The sequence below is a fragment of the Aristolochia californica genome, unplaced genomic scaffold, assembly GCF_029961685.1.
Source record: "Aristolochia californica isolate CCGP_79_NKW_82.1479 unplaced genomic scaffold, dmAriCali1.0.hap1 SCAF_3, whole genome shotgun sequence".
Lineage (NCBI taxonomy): Eukaryota > Viridiplantae > Streptophyta > Magnoliopsida > Piperales > Aristolochiaceae > Aristolochia > Aristolochia californica.
The window spans coordinates 15,654,822-15,669,184 of NW_027181992.1; the positions used below are offsets into that span (position 1 = coordinate 15,654,822).

A 14,363-nucleotide genomic window follows, 5' to 3' on the forward strand; every position below is an offset into this window, starting at 1 on the left:
CAATCTGAAAAGTTTCTGGTTAAGTTGGGAATTTGTTTTAATAACGAAAACAAAAAAAAGAAAGATAGAGATATGCTGTGTGCATGCTTCCTAATTGGAAGGTTGGCCTAGTTTTGTGACCAGTCCTATTTCTTGGTTCTGCTTTCATTTCTAATAGTTGTATCTAAAAAAGTTGATCTGATGGTAGAAATGATTAAGCTCTATTACCGGGAGACTGCTGCAGAAGATGCAGGGCCAATAGATTCTTTAAGATTTGCCTGCTGACACATAATTTGAATAAATCTTTCAAAAATAGAATGCACAATGAGGAGTTCCACAGATACCTTGAAAATAGAATGTGGAATAGCTGTTCTTTAAAATATCCTCAAAGCAACCAATGATTTGCATTTTCTTAAAATTAGTTGTTAGATGGTAATGTGAAGCTGCAGGTCATTTAGTATCTTGTTTTAATACCTTTAGTCTCTGGTTCAATTTGCATGACCAGGCCTTGGATGGTTATTGTTACCTTAAAAGGTCATTGTTTATTTGCATAACTAGACTCCGTTTGCATTATGATGCCTATAGGAAAGGAAAAATGTAAGAAGAATAGCGAAGGAGCTCAAGGGAGATTGAAGGAGAGCGAGGGAGAGCCAGTGAGATTGAAGAAGAGTGACGAAGAGTGATGAAGCGTGAAGAGGAGCAAATGTGAGAGAAATGAAGGAAAATGTGGCAGAAGGAGATCGAGGGAGAAGAAGGACAATGGTGAACTTGAAGGAAAACAAAGGACTCGAGTGAGAGCTCAGAGCGAGAGTATGAGGAAGGATCGAGATGGCGGTGATTGGAGACAGAAGCTGGCAGCACAGACTTTCGAGGACTTGAGAGGAGAAGGATGGTGCACAACGAGGCATAGGAGTACATGTAGATTGCTGTCCAACTGAAGCAATTGAATGCAGGCACAACTCTCTGACCCCTGAATCATGATGTATAAGACACTACCATAAAGGTGGATAAATGCAGATTTAGAGAAGATAATGCGATCAAGATCACCACCCTCAATAGTGTAGAAGCCCTCATTCATAAGAACATCATCTAATAATGGAAGAAAACCACAAATCACACAAGTAAATTCTCCACTAGGCTTGAGCTTAGGGTCAAGGACACTTGACTCCGTCTCACGACTTTTCAAAGAACTAGCAACTTGAAATGTAAAGTTGTCCAATACAAGGAACATTAGGTAATGGCCCAATTGTACATCCTTGCAAAATATGGAACTGAGTTCAACTGGAGTTGTATCCCATAAGCCTGTCAAGTCTTCCTGTCAAATTTCACCACTCCTCGTCTTCTCTTCACTCCTTCAGCCCAACATACACCCCTTTTGGCATCCACACAGACGAGATACCCTATTTCCTCATTACCAACACCCTTCCTTCCACATCGATAACCATCGAAACAACGACCAGCCCAATCACCTCCAAAAACATCTCAATTATACAAATCCCAAAGCAGACCTTATTGAAATTACAAGAACTACCTGCCTCCAAGTCATTGCAAATTGCATACCTTTAGATGCATGGTTGAGCTTACCGAATGACTATCAATTACTTGGAAACTCAAGTACCAATTGTGCATCTCTTGCCTCTCCAACAATGAGTGGCTTGTGAAGTTAGTGGATCAAGGTGACCTTAAAATACTTTCCTCAATTCACTCATCCTCAGTAGATCCCATACTTTTAATTAGCTAATGGGAACCTACAAATCTAACAGGTCCCTTCTCTAGATGGTACAAGCTCTATGGCATTCCACCAGAGTTATGGCTCATGGAAACCTTCTATGCTATTGCCAAGTATTTCTAAGTGTTGTCAATGAATGGGTTATGCCTGACTCTATGTTGCTCTTGTAGTATGCATGCAACATGAGACCCACATCAATCTGATGGCAGACACTTCTCAATATGCCATAAGAGTCATTGAAGAGACAAGCAAATGGAAGCAGATCTCAAAAGCAAGAAACTAGGTAGAAAGGCCCGAGGAGGAAGAAGAAAGCGAGTCACAATTGGTTGCTGGACCGCAAACTTACCTAACTCGTCATGGTTGACACGGAAGCCAGTTCACTTGCAAGCACAAAGCAATGCCTGATACCTGGCCTGCTAGAGGCAAGAGAAAACTCTCCTCAAAATTCAAATTCAAATCGGTCTTTGAACTCTTAACTGATGCCATTTAGAGCCGAAAGGATAAATGTGATGTGAAACATGGAGGATGAAGATGGAAGTTACTGATAGAATACTGGTCCATCCATCACATGCTGCTGGTACCTCCAATGCTGGAACTAAAGGAGTTCTGAAAAGGGAAACAACCAAATGATCGACATATCTTGGAATGTTAGGGGAGTTAGAGGTGAATCGAAAGAGAGCCTCAATTTGGGAAATTCTCAAAGTCCAGCATGGCTAACATAGTCATTCTCCAGAAAACTAAATGTCAACTCATGATTGAGTTAGTAGTAGGAGCATTTGGGATAAACAACAACCTTAGTGAAAGGCCCTCAAAGCATGCGGCTCAGCAGGAGGAATCCTCATTGTTTGGGATGAGAATTCTTGATTGGGCTAAAGTTTTTTTACAAAGACACGAATGCAACTTGGTTTTGGCAGGGGTGTATGGTCCCATGAGGTATAGACAAAGGCCCCTCTTTTGGAAGGGGCTAATTGAGCTGCTTCTACACTTGCATCAACCATAGTGCTAGAAGGAGACTTCGTTACCATCTGCTTTTGTAGTGAAAAATCCCTTGCAGCAAGAAGGATCACTGCTTCCACATGTAGCTTTTGTGATTTCATAGGAGCACATGAGTTGGAAGATATTCTGGCTTTCGGAAAATCATTCACATAGCATAACGACCAACAACCCTCAATCCTCTCCCATTTAGACTGATGCCTTGCTAACGATGATTGGTTTTTCAACGTTGCCTCAACCCGTTCGATTGAATCAAATGAAAACTCTCACCATCAATGGGGAAATGACACTCGATAGATTGGAAATTACTAACGAGACATTGAGTTACTTTGCAAAGTTGTACGTGGAGGAATTACCTATCAGGCCTCATATCTCAAGGCTGCCCGTTAAGAGTCTATCAACCTATCTCTTGGAATCTCTTGAGAAGCCTTTCATTGTTGAGAAAATTGAAGCTGCATCACCTAAATGCCATTAGACAAATTTCCTGGGACATAAGGTTTCAATGGAGACTTTTCTGCTTAGGGTTGACATTCCTAAAGGAGGATACCATAATGAAGATGAGCCTCTTTCATGCAAACATGATATCATTTAGAAACATGGCTGCAACCCTCATTGCCTTGATCCGAAAGAGGACTAATGTTGAGTTACTTGGGGACTGCAGGCCCTATTAGCCTCAACTCTGGTCCCTACAAAATCATGTCCCAGATCCTTTCAAACAGGTTGAATGTTTTGTTGGCTAGCCTCATCCATTTGTGCCAAACAACAGTTATCAAAGGAGGCAACACCCTGGATTCACCTATGGTGATGCATGAAATCACTCAAAAGAAGCTTGGAACCTAAGATTATTGTAAAGTTGGATTTTGAGAAAGCATACGATAAGGTGAATTGGCAGCATCTTGATAAAGTTATGATGCTAATGGGTTTTGTAACTAAATGGAGAAAATGGATTCAGAGTTCTGTTTCATCGGCCACCTATTCTATCCTTCTTAATACAAGTTCATGTGGTTATTTCAAAGCATCTAGAGGCAAAGACAGAGAGACTCGATCTCCCCTCTCCTATTCATCATTGGCAGAGAGAGCCTTGCGGGACTTCTTCAAAGAGCAAGAGAGATTGGCTGGCTGTAGGAGGTGACAGACAATCCCTCTCTTGACGTCCCCCATCATTCAATTTGCCAACAACACCCTCAGATTTTTCAATGGAGCTCAAGAGAAAATTCTCAACCTCAAGGCAATCCTCACCATCTTTGAACTAACCTCTAGGCAAAAGTGAATTGGCACAATCAACCCTCTATTGCTTTAATCTCAGCCAACTGAACTTAGAGACATTGGCCTCCATCCTCAGTGCCAAGGTGGTTGCCTCCCAACCTCTTACCTTGGTCTACTTCTGTTCTTCTCAAGGCCAGACAAATTCCTCTGGAATTTAGGGCTGGAAAGAATAAAAAAAGGTTATCAATGTGGAAAGGAAGACTGCAATATACACCTTTTTATTAAAAAAAAAACAAAAAAGTGGAAAGGAAGACTACTCTCCGAAGCCCCTCATTAATTCCTGCATTAGTGGCATACCGTCAATACTTCTAATCATTCCTCCATTGCTCGATGAGTGTAACTTAAAAACTTGAAAAATGCATGATGAATTTTTTTTGGAGAGTTTTGGAAGCTTTAAACATGACCTAGCTAAATAGCCAGGTGTAGTGAAGCACAAGAATCAAGGTGGCCTTGGCATAAAGCCAATCGAACAATGAACCAAGCTATATTGGAAAAAAAGTGTTAGCATATAAATAGATATATGAACGCAATATGGAAGTACTTGGTGGTCCACAAAGTCAGATTGGGTGAGCACAATTGGTAGCTAGGAGAAGGCATAGCAAGACTTTTTCCGCTTAGGCATATCATTGCTTGGATTTTCCCCTAGATTGGTGTGGTTATGTGCTTTCAAGTGGGGAAGGCAACTCTGTTCAATTTTGACACAACGTTTGGATTGGACAGCAGGTAGTCAAAGCTCAATTCCGGAGCCTTTTCTGCTTAGCAAGGAACCCTAATTGTGGTATTGTGGAAGCCGTCATCAATAGCAGCAACAACAACAACAACAACACAAATTGGGATCCGGGACTTGTAGATCACAACAACGATGAAACTGAAGCTGCCTTGGATCTCCTCCAACTCAGCAATCTTTCCCTCCATAGGAGTATGGATGTCATACCCATTTGGGTGCCTGAAGCTACTGGGGAATTTTCTATTGGTAGATGCTTTAAACTTCTCTTGGGAGACAACATAGTTGGTGACTTCAGTTGTATCCAAGCTTGGTCTCTCTTAGCTCCTTACAAGGTGAAATTCTTTATATGAAGCACTCGAAAAGGAAAGATTCTGACTTAGGACAATCTAAGCAAAAAGGCACCCCTAACCAACTTCACTTGCCACCTATGCGGTGCCCTCGATGAGTCTATTACTCATTCACTCATTCTCTCCCCTTCGCCTAGCACATATGGTCAAGCTTCCTAAATCTTTTTAGGATCAACTGTTACATTCTATATACATGGACAAGCCTTGTTTCTCAGGGCTTTGCTTTCCCTTTCCCAAGCTTGGAAAAATTATTAAGGCTTGTGTTGCTTACATTCCATGGACGATTTTATGCTAGAAAGAAATCAACGACACTTATTAAGGGAAAAGCTCCTCCCTAGCTCGGTATTTTTCCACACATAGAGAAGCATTGTACTTGGCTTTGCACCGTAAAGGAGTTTTAGAAATTTGAATCGGACTATGTTAGGGAGAATTGGTATTGGATAGCCTCCTTGTCTGGTCAAAAGTTTCCTCCCCTCCAACAGGCTGCATCTATCTCAACTTTGATGGTAGCTCATTTGGGAACTCTAGCCTGCTTGGCTATGACAGCGTTTTCAAATCAAGCAATGGGGAGGTGTTCCTTTCTTATTTTAGTTCTTTGAGCCTGGGTGACTCTACTTTTGCTGCACTATCAACCGTTGTCCATGACCTCAAGGTCTTCAAAGAAAGGTTTGAAGGTAGCCTAATCGTAGAAGACGATTCCCTAGTGGTTATCAATTTGGTGCAACAAAAAGTCTCCCCTACTACGAGATTAGGACCCCTTTTCTTTGAAGCTATTGACCTTGCTTCTAGTGTAACTAATTGGTTACATGTATTGAGATCAGCCACTTCTTTGGCTGACTCCCTTTGATGGAGAAGGGCTGTCCTTCCAATCCCTCATGGTTAGGGACCCCCTATCCCTTGCTTAATGGTTTGTTTGCCTTCAGGCCCCTTAAAAATTCAGAAAGAAGTGAAGGGGAAGAATAGCTATCAAATTGGAACGAGAAAGATCCTCTCCCTGGAGGATATTCTGGTGGGCAATTGGGAGAGTTGTTTTGTACCATAAAAGCTGGGAATCTTTTTATATCTTTTCATCATTTGGATGAATTTAAGTCTAGGATTATGCGAACAATTTGATGGCTTCTTTTAATATGGAACATCCTTGTTTGGCTTTGGACTATATATTTTTGTTTCCATAGTTCTGTTAATTGCTTTCATGGTACAAGTCCTCGGTGATCCATACATTGGTATTTTGGAACCTAGTTCCAAATTAATATTTTTCATTTTCCTTAGGACAATTTTTAACACTGTATAATTTAAAAAAAAGAAAATCCAACAAAATATTTTGGTGATTTGCTCAGTGTTGTTGATCTTACTAAATTGAAGAACTTTAGTGTACTCATCGTGTTTCCCATCTTGCAAATTCCTTGCTGGATCCTTCCTCCAGAAGGGAAAATATATGCTCAACATTGATGGAGCAATCTGACTAAAGTTCTAGTGTGAGGTCCAAGGTGCAAGGCTTTCCAGTTGAAGGGTGTGTGTGCGTATCAAAGACTTAGTTTTAGCCAAAATTTATCGTCACTGCAGTGGCTGAGAACACACAAGGCGCAAATCATCAAACCTCTCATTTTTGTAAGGGGACTCATAAGTTGGTGAGAGAGCTTCTCTCAGCTACCATGGACAAATCTCTAATATCATGGCAAGATTCAAGATTTTAAAGGACTAAGCATTCTTTGATCTCACTTTCATTAGTCAGCTAACCATAGCATCTTCTGATAGGAATAAAATTTGCCTGAATGATGCTTGACCTGCATTTATAGTCATTAGTGTCACTCTTCTTACAAAATTTGCTTTTTTCAAAATAAAAGTCCCAATGTCAACATGAGTCCTTTTCTTTAAGATATAATCAGAACAATGCTTGAGGTTTAGCATTCGAGAGAGGCTCTTCAGAATAGTTCTTCGTGGTATTCACGGTTATTTATAGTATAGGTTAAATACGTAAGTGAGGCTTCGTTCCACTAATGATGGCATATCTCTCTTGCATAAACTGGAAATTCTAACAGTCTTTTCGCTTGTCTATGGTTTTAGCAATTGACTGTTTTGTTTTTCAAATTTAGTTTACATCTTGCATTGCACAATTGATGGTTATCTTATGTGCAGGCTGGTCCCTATGATTCTTTGAAAGATGTAGCCTTAAAGATTTTGCAAAATGAGGTGTCTACAGTGCCAATCATCCATTCTTCCTCACAAGATGGAACATTCCCGCAGCTACTACACCTTGCATCACTATCGGGAATTTTGAAATGTAGGCTTTGGCATCAGACTGTAGCTAGTCTTCAATCATAGTAGTTTTTCTTGTCCCTCCCTCAGATACCAATTTTTAGATTTTTTTTTTCAGGTATCTGCAGGCACTTCAGACATTTTTCCAGCTCATTACCTATTCTACAGCAGCCAATTTGTGCAATTCCTTTGGGTACATGGGTCCCTAAAATTGGGGAATCAAATGGAAGGCCTTTAGCAATGTTAAGACCAAATTCCTCTCTCAGTGCTGCTTTATCTTTGTTAGTTCAAGGTGGCTTTCATCTTCCTTTCCACGCTGTAGTCATTTACTGAAATTTATGTTTCTATGAAATGATTTATGAGTTAATATTTGCAAATCTTTAACTTTTGAATAAAATTTAAATTATTGCTGGATAAAAAGGAGAATAGAAGGATCCAATTGTCATTTGAACTTGTCAGCGAAAGGTGATACTCATTAAGAGAACCCTTTTCCTAAATCTTGGTTAAATCAAGATTTGATTGGTTAAAAACCTTGGTTTGGTTTGTTTGTTTCATAAAAAAAAAACCTTGGTTTGTATTTTTTGATAGGTCACAGAAATGCTATATAGAGCCTGCATGCACTGAGGAATACTATAATCACTGTTTTCTAGTATTCATGCCTCTATCTACCTTAAAATTATTTTTTCTTGGTTCATCTGAGTGGACTTATATATCCATGTTGCTCTGATCTTAACTTTCAAGGTTCTCTTGACTTGTTTTTATTTTTTTTCCATTCCCAACCAGAGCTCCAGAATCTCTTCAATTGATTCACTACTTATCTTGTATTTTAAACTTTGATCTAAAGTAAATAGGGTCAATAAAAAGTATGTGCAGCACGTACTTTGGCTTCTCTATTCCATTATGTCTAGTGATGGGCATTTCTTTTTTGCTAACTTAGTGATGGTCTTGAGAAGCTAGGTAGGATTACTCTGAACATTTCTCGAAATGGATTTTTTTTTTTAAATGGATGATTATTCTGAAATTGAACTAGGATTAGCACATACTTAGGAAAGCTGGCCGTAGGAGTACATCAGAGGAGATCTTTATGAAAATATCTCCAATATGCATTCATCCTCAAGAAATCTGCAAAAGATCTGAACTTCAATATGTTTGTAATGGATCTGTTCAGTATCAAGCTACAACTTCCCTCAAGGTCCTAATCATGATTTTCTTCAAGATGTTTCTACGTGCACTTGAACTTGTAATTGCAACAATTTCCATTCAATCTAGACTGTCCACTGTTTATTGTTGATTTTTCAACCACTGTAGACATTATTTGGCGGGGACATGTAAACAGGGGAATATCCTTTTCTATTTTATTTTAAGTTTTCCTTTTTTTTTTTTTTAAATTCATCTCAATCTCTTGATGATGATCAGCCTGTCGTTATGTAAAAACAGCTGCTTTTTGCTTATAAAGTGCTTTCTAACATAGTATTGTTTCTAGTTGGTGAACTGATATCCAAACAAGGGTATAATTTATGCTCGCTTTTCAATGTCTTGCCATTTTATGATTATTTTACCTTGAAGAATGTAGTATTTATTTTCTATTTTAAATTATCTTGGCATTTTAAAGGTTATTGTAATTTGAAGAATGTAGTGATTATTTTTGTGAATTAAGGTCTTGGAATTTTTCTTTTTCTCTACCTTTATCCTTTTTACATAGCTCATTTGAAAGCAATTTGATTTTTCTCTCCCATTTGTTGGTTTGGCTAAGGATGCAAGTAAATGTGTCTGGATATTCTTGCTCATGCTATTCTGTTGGTTTACCTTCACAGCACAAGTAAGCTCAGTACCGATTGTTAATGATGATGACTCATTACTGGATATATATTCTCGGAGGTAATTTTGTTTTGTTTTGTATTTTTCAGAATTAATCAACTCTGCTCTTTTGGTTTGTTAGTGATTGGCATTATATGCTTTCTTCATTTTCTTGACAGTGATATCACTGCCTTGGCTAAAGACAAGGCATATGCACAGATCCACCTTGACGAAATGAGCATCCATCAGGTAATAATATCTTCTTAATTCTTTATAAAGTGCTTTTTGAATGATATTTGTTTAATTGGTGCTTTGAATTTGCAGATGTAAGCTGATCGTTTCCTTTTCTATTTAATCAAATATTCCATTGCCATATTTGTTGGGTTTTGGTATTTTTTAGAAGAAAGACTTATTTAGATGTTAATTTCTTCTATCTTTACTTTTCACCAAAAAAAATCTCTTAACCTTCTTTTCTTTTATATAATTTCCTCTATCATTTCCTATATTTTAACGTTTTGTTGTGGTCTACTGTGCAACTTGATATTTGGATTGTTTCCCCTAAAGATTATGTCCCGTTTGGGAACAATTGCATAGGCACTTGAATTGGATAGTTGTTTTTCACCTATATATGACACTGCAATTGCATTATTATGTCGGCCCCATTCTATTCCTCTTTTTAATCTGGATTAGATGTGTTATGTTTCATTTAAAAGACAATTGCACCTTTTGAAGGGGGGGGGGGGGGGGGGGGGGGGGGGGGGGGGAATTGAATCCCGTTCCCTGTTGGGACTTGTACCCAAGACCTCAGCCTAGAAATCGCCTCATGTGGGTATTGAACCAAAGACCAAATCCACAGTATGAATTATACTTGCTTCTTGTTGGCCGCTGAACTGCCATTTTGTGGACATTTTCCTTGGACTGCTGTAAAATTTGAAGCTCTGGGAAACCAAATGAACAAAAACTCAATTGGGTCTCTTTCATTCTCTTTTTTGTTGTCTGCTCCAATTAGGCACTGCAACTAGGGCAAGATGCAAATTCTCCTTATGGCTTCTTCAATGGACAAAGATGTCAAATGTGTTTGCGGACTGATCCTCTACAGAAAGTGATGGAACGTTTGGCAAATCCTGGTAATGTATAATGCCTATTATGTGTTATGATTAACTGAAAGGTCATCCATAATCTCTTTCCTGAGTTCTATGCTCCATGAAATGGCTTTCCAGGGGTTCGACGCCTTATCATTGTGGAGGCTGGTAGCAAACGAGTGGAAGGCATCATTTCCTTAAGTGATGTTTTCAGGTTTTTGCTTCATTAGCTCCATAAAAGTTTGGCAGCTCTGCATCCCCAACCATGATCATGCTGAAAAGTCACCCTTCAATGGTTGATCATCATTTTTCAACATATTTGATTGGAATCTCCTATTTGTCATAGCCTGGTCTATTTTTAGGATAAAGGCTACAAGGAGGCCTGTAAATGTGAGAGGATTTACTTCTCTTCCCCGTCTTTCTTTAATTAATTATTGTTATCAACCCATTAGAGCATGTTGCCTACCAAATTCACTCCGTTGACCAAGAAAAAAGCCACAAGGATGAAGAAATGTAACGTCGTGGTGTGAAGGTACGCGGTACGTGCTAGTTGTGACACGGAGCCTGTCATGGCTATTGTGAGGGGGTATTGATACTATTTTTGTTTATTCTTTCTTTTCTGATCAAAGAAGAATTGATGCATCCTCCTTTAGACGTGAAGAGCTCGATTTTTGGTTAATTGATGCAAATTAGCAGTATAGTCGGTTACAGGCACACGATCGGGTTGTCTACAGCTCCCTGCTACTCTCGAGTAATTTGCTCAAGTTTCCTCTTGAGGGTTTGCAGGGTTTAGGTGGTCTTGGAGGATGTTACTGTAGTATTTGTGATTTGAGGGCAGCTATCTGTAACTAATGTGTTCAGCAATCTATCACTGACGTCATTTGCCATCCAAGGCATTATTGTGGGCTTTCAGAATCTGAGTGAACTCTTAATGGCGGATTTGTTATGTAAATATTGCACGTGCTCCATATGCTAATCTCTGGTCCGATGGGTGCAGGCATTTGTAGACAAGTCATTCGTTCAGGCGTTCTGCTACATAAGATTCGAACTATCATATTTTGTTTGTTGTTACTTTCATATTAGTGTCCATAAGCAAACATTTCTTTGTTGACATTAATAACGGGACAAGCAAGGATAAATGCAGCAGAAGAGTTAAAATGCATTTCCAGAGGAGGCACGGTAGATCCTGTGTTGTTTCCATTCGTACGGGGTGATGTTCAGGTTAACCATTGAGTACATTGTCATCCAACTAAGAACCCGAAGCATATGAGGATTCATTTTTAGTTTGATTATGCCTTTACTTAAGCCAGCAGAAGTCTAGATGTTAGACCCTGGTGATGTAGCTGATGATAATCGCATTTTTTTTCTTGCAACGTGTGTAATGATTGAATACCTTTTAGTTTGTTAACGTGTGAAACTTAACATGTAGTGTCGTAGAGAATCGATTAAATAGATGGTAGGGGACAAGGACACTAAATAATTTAGTTTCTAAGATATGTTTTTTTATTGGTTATGGTGGTATAGAGTTTGGTGTTATGGTCTCTAGCCATGAATTGAGTAACTCAGTGTGGGATTGGTGAATCCAATACTGTTATAGAGTTGTTGCTCATTGTTGGATTAGATTAGGACCCTTCTTAGTTCTTGCTGTTGCTCACGGTTGAGAGGGGTTAGGGATCCCTAACCCTTTTGCCCGCTAGAATAGTGGTTGAAGCACCTTTATTTGGGGTTGCTCTCGGTCACCAGGATACTACCAATGTCGCGGCGTAGGTTGGGGCTGACATAAATGCTCCAATGAGTTTTAGAAAGGAGGGCACAGTAGTGCAACAGCAAACGGTACCTACTTGTACTGATCGGACATCCTTACCTAAGGGATGTCGACATCTAAGGGCGGAGAGTCCTGTTTCGCCACACACATCACAAGTGAGAGTTCTTAAGGGTGCGACCTGACTTGGTCTCCAGTTTACCAGCTACAGATACCATTTGGAAAGGTATACTGATCGTATCTACAAATTAAGATGCAAGATCTAAATAATTCAACAAAAGCTAAACCTCTTAGCTTTGTGAAAATGAATGAGTTTTTCTATTTAATGGAACTGGAAACTCCATTACCTCTAGGCCTTCCTGATATTACCGGATAACTTAAAAACCTAGTGTATATAGCACCTTGCTTAGTACCTAGGAAAAAAGATCCAGAACCTTCAGCTTTTAGGATCGTTTCAAAAACATCATCCTCTGTAGATGATAAAGTTTACGCAGAATATAATACTTTTGGTCGCCAATCGATTTATTATGTTCAAGAGGAAAAATCCTCCTCTAGTAAACAAAAAGAGCAACAAGACATTGAACCAGAGGCATGAGAATCTGATGAAGTTGCAATAGAAAATACCAAGAAAATAGACTACTCTGCTAAAGACAAAAAGATAGATGATCTTGGTAAAAGATTTAAAATGCTTCGCGGTAGTAACTACCAAGAAGTAGAAACTTCAAAGGGTACGAGATACCCACATGGAAGACAATTTTTGAGACAACTTCTGTGACCGAACAACGGATAACTCTCGAGAAAGAGAAAGTTTCTTCCACTCCAAAGTTTCTTTGGGAGGACAAAGGTATTTGATAAAATACAGAAATGTTGATCCATCACATGCTACCAAGGGACACCAATCCATAGATAGCATAAACCCTTTTGGATTTTATCTCAACTTGGATTGCCCCAAGGATGGAGAAAAAAATCATTAAAGAATGGGAAAGAAGCATGAGCAATGCTGCAAATATGCATAAATCTTGGGAAAAAGATTCTGCATTTAATTTCTTTACCCTTGCTTTACAGGGTAACGTAGCTCATTGGTGGGACAACCTTCCCGAAGACCAAAAACGAGCTACCTCAACATCTATAGCCTCTATACTCAAAGGATTAGAGGCTAAGATTTTAAAAGAATTTTTAGGAATACATCCAATAGAAGCTCACAATGAGAGTACTAAACAAAGAAAACGTTTAAAAACTCTTTAAAAGTTAAACAAGTTACAAATATGTAACATTTGTTTTTATGAGAAGAATTATTGTGAATTTGCAAGTTACTTCTATAAACTACAAAAAAGATGATCAGAAACCTTACCTGCCCATCTTTTATTCAAAATTGCCAGAACCTTTTGCAAATGTAGCTGAAAAAGACTACATTATAAAATATAGGCAAAATAACCTAGAATATGGTACTTTAACCATGGATAATTTCCTAAATTTTGATACTTTAGGAAGAAGACACAGGTTTGCACAAGATATGTTGGCAAATCTCTGTGAAGCCCAAAGACTACAAAAGAAAAGTAGTAAGACACATAAATAAACATTATGTTGTTTCAACCAGAACAAAAATGTAGGAGCTTATGGTTGTAAACCAACTCTCATAAGCAAAGAACATATCCTAAGAAAAAAATTTAGGATACAACAAAGTGACTGAGTATACTCCTCGAAAGAGATACTTTAGAAAAAGAACAAGCTCTGGCCCCAACACATCCAGTATAGGGTCAAATGCATACTGCCCAAAAGGAAAACCGCCAAGCAAATGGAAATGCTTGATAGGCCAGAAAGAAGGACATGTCGCTCGTGATTGTCGATACAAAAAAATGGCAGTATACTACTTACATGATACTAGCCGATGCAAAAGGATTGGAAATCATCCATCATGATGAAATTTAGTCGGACGATGAAGTCTATGAACTTCATCTTAATACTGAGTCTTCCACTTCGGAGAACTCGGCAAATATGTCGGACTCTTCAGGCACCTTCTTCGAATGAGTATCTGCATAAATGCAGAGATGTAGCTTTTGAAAATTCATATATCATGGTCATGCTTAAGCTACCCGGATATATCAAATTCCATATACACGCTCTAGGAGATACAAGAAGTTCATATTGCCTAGCCAGACAAAATTTACTTCCCACAAATTTATGGAAAACACTTGAAGTACCCCTTCAAATAACAGTTGGCTCAGGAGAATATTTCACTTCCTGCCAAAGCCCGAAACATTCATCTCGACATTGGCGATGAAAAATTTCTGATCCCAAAACTCATTAGTTTAGGATCACAAATAAACACAAGACCAGATTTAGTTGTTGGCAATGAATGGCTCATGTTCCACGCCCCTGTAAAACAAACACCAGCCTACTACAAACTTCGTTGTCGTACTCGACG

At 38.8% G+C, this 14,363-nt stretch overlaps 1 protein-coding gene across 2 annotated transcripts in view; it reads left to right on the forward strand.

Annotated features, from left to right (window-relative positions):
- LOC137960546 (sucrose nonfermenting 4-like protein) overlaps nucleotides 1–11,570 on the forward strand; it is a 29,835-nt gene extending 18,265 nt beyond the window's left edge. For both annotated transcript variants that reach the window (XM_068808198.1, XM_068808197.1), the window contains exons 8-13: nucleotides 7,178–7,322; nucleotides 7,416–7,589; nucleotides 9,112–9,175; nucleotides 9,274–9,343; nucleotides 10,104–10,221; nucleotides 10,315–11,570. In XM_068808198.1, coding sequence (XP_068664299.1) covers nucleotides 7,178–7,322; nucleotides 7,416–7,589; nucleotides 9,112–9,175; nucleotides 9,274–9,343; nucleotides 10,104–10,221; nucleotides 10,315–10,406 — 663 coding nt within the window. In that variant the 3' untranslated portion in view covers nucleotides 10,407–11,570. The remainder of the gene's footprint in view (nucleotides 1–7,177; nucleotides 7,323–7,415; nucleotides 7,590–9,111; nucleotides 9,176–9,273; nucleotides 9,344–10,103; nucleotides 10,222–10,314) is intronic.
- The last annotated feature ends 2,793 nt before the right edge of the window (nucleotides 11,571–14,363 follow it).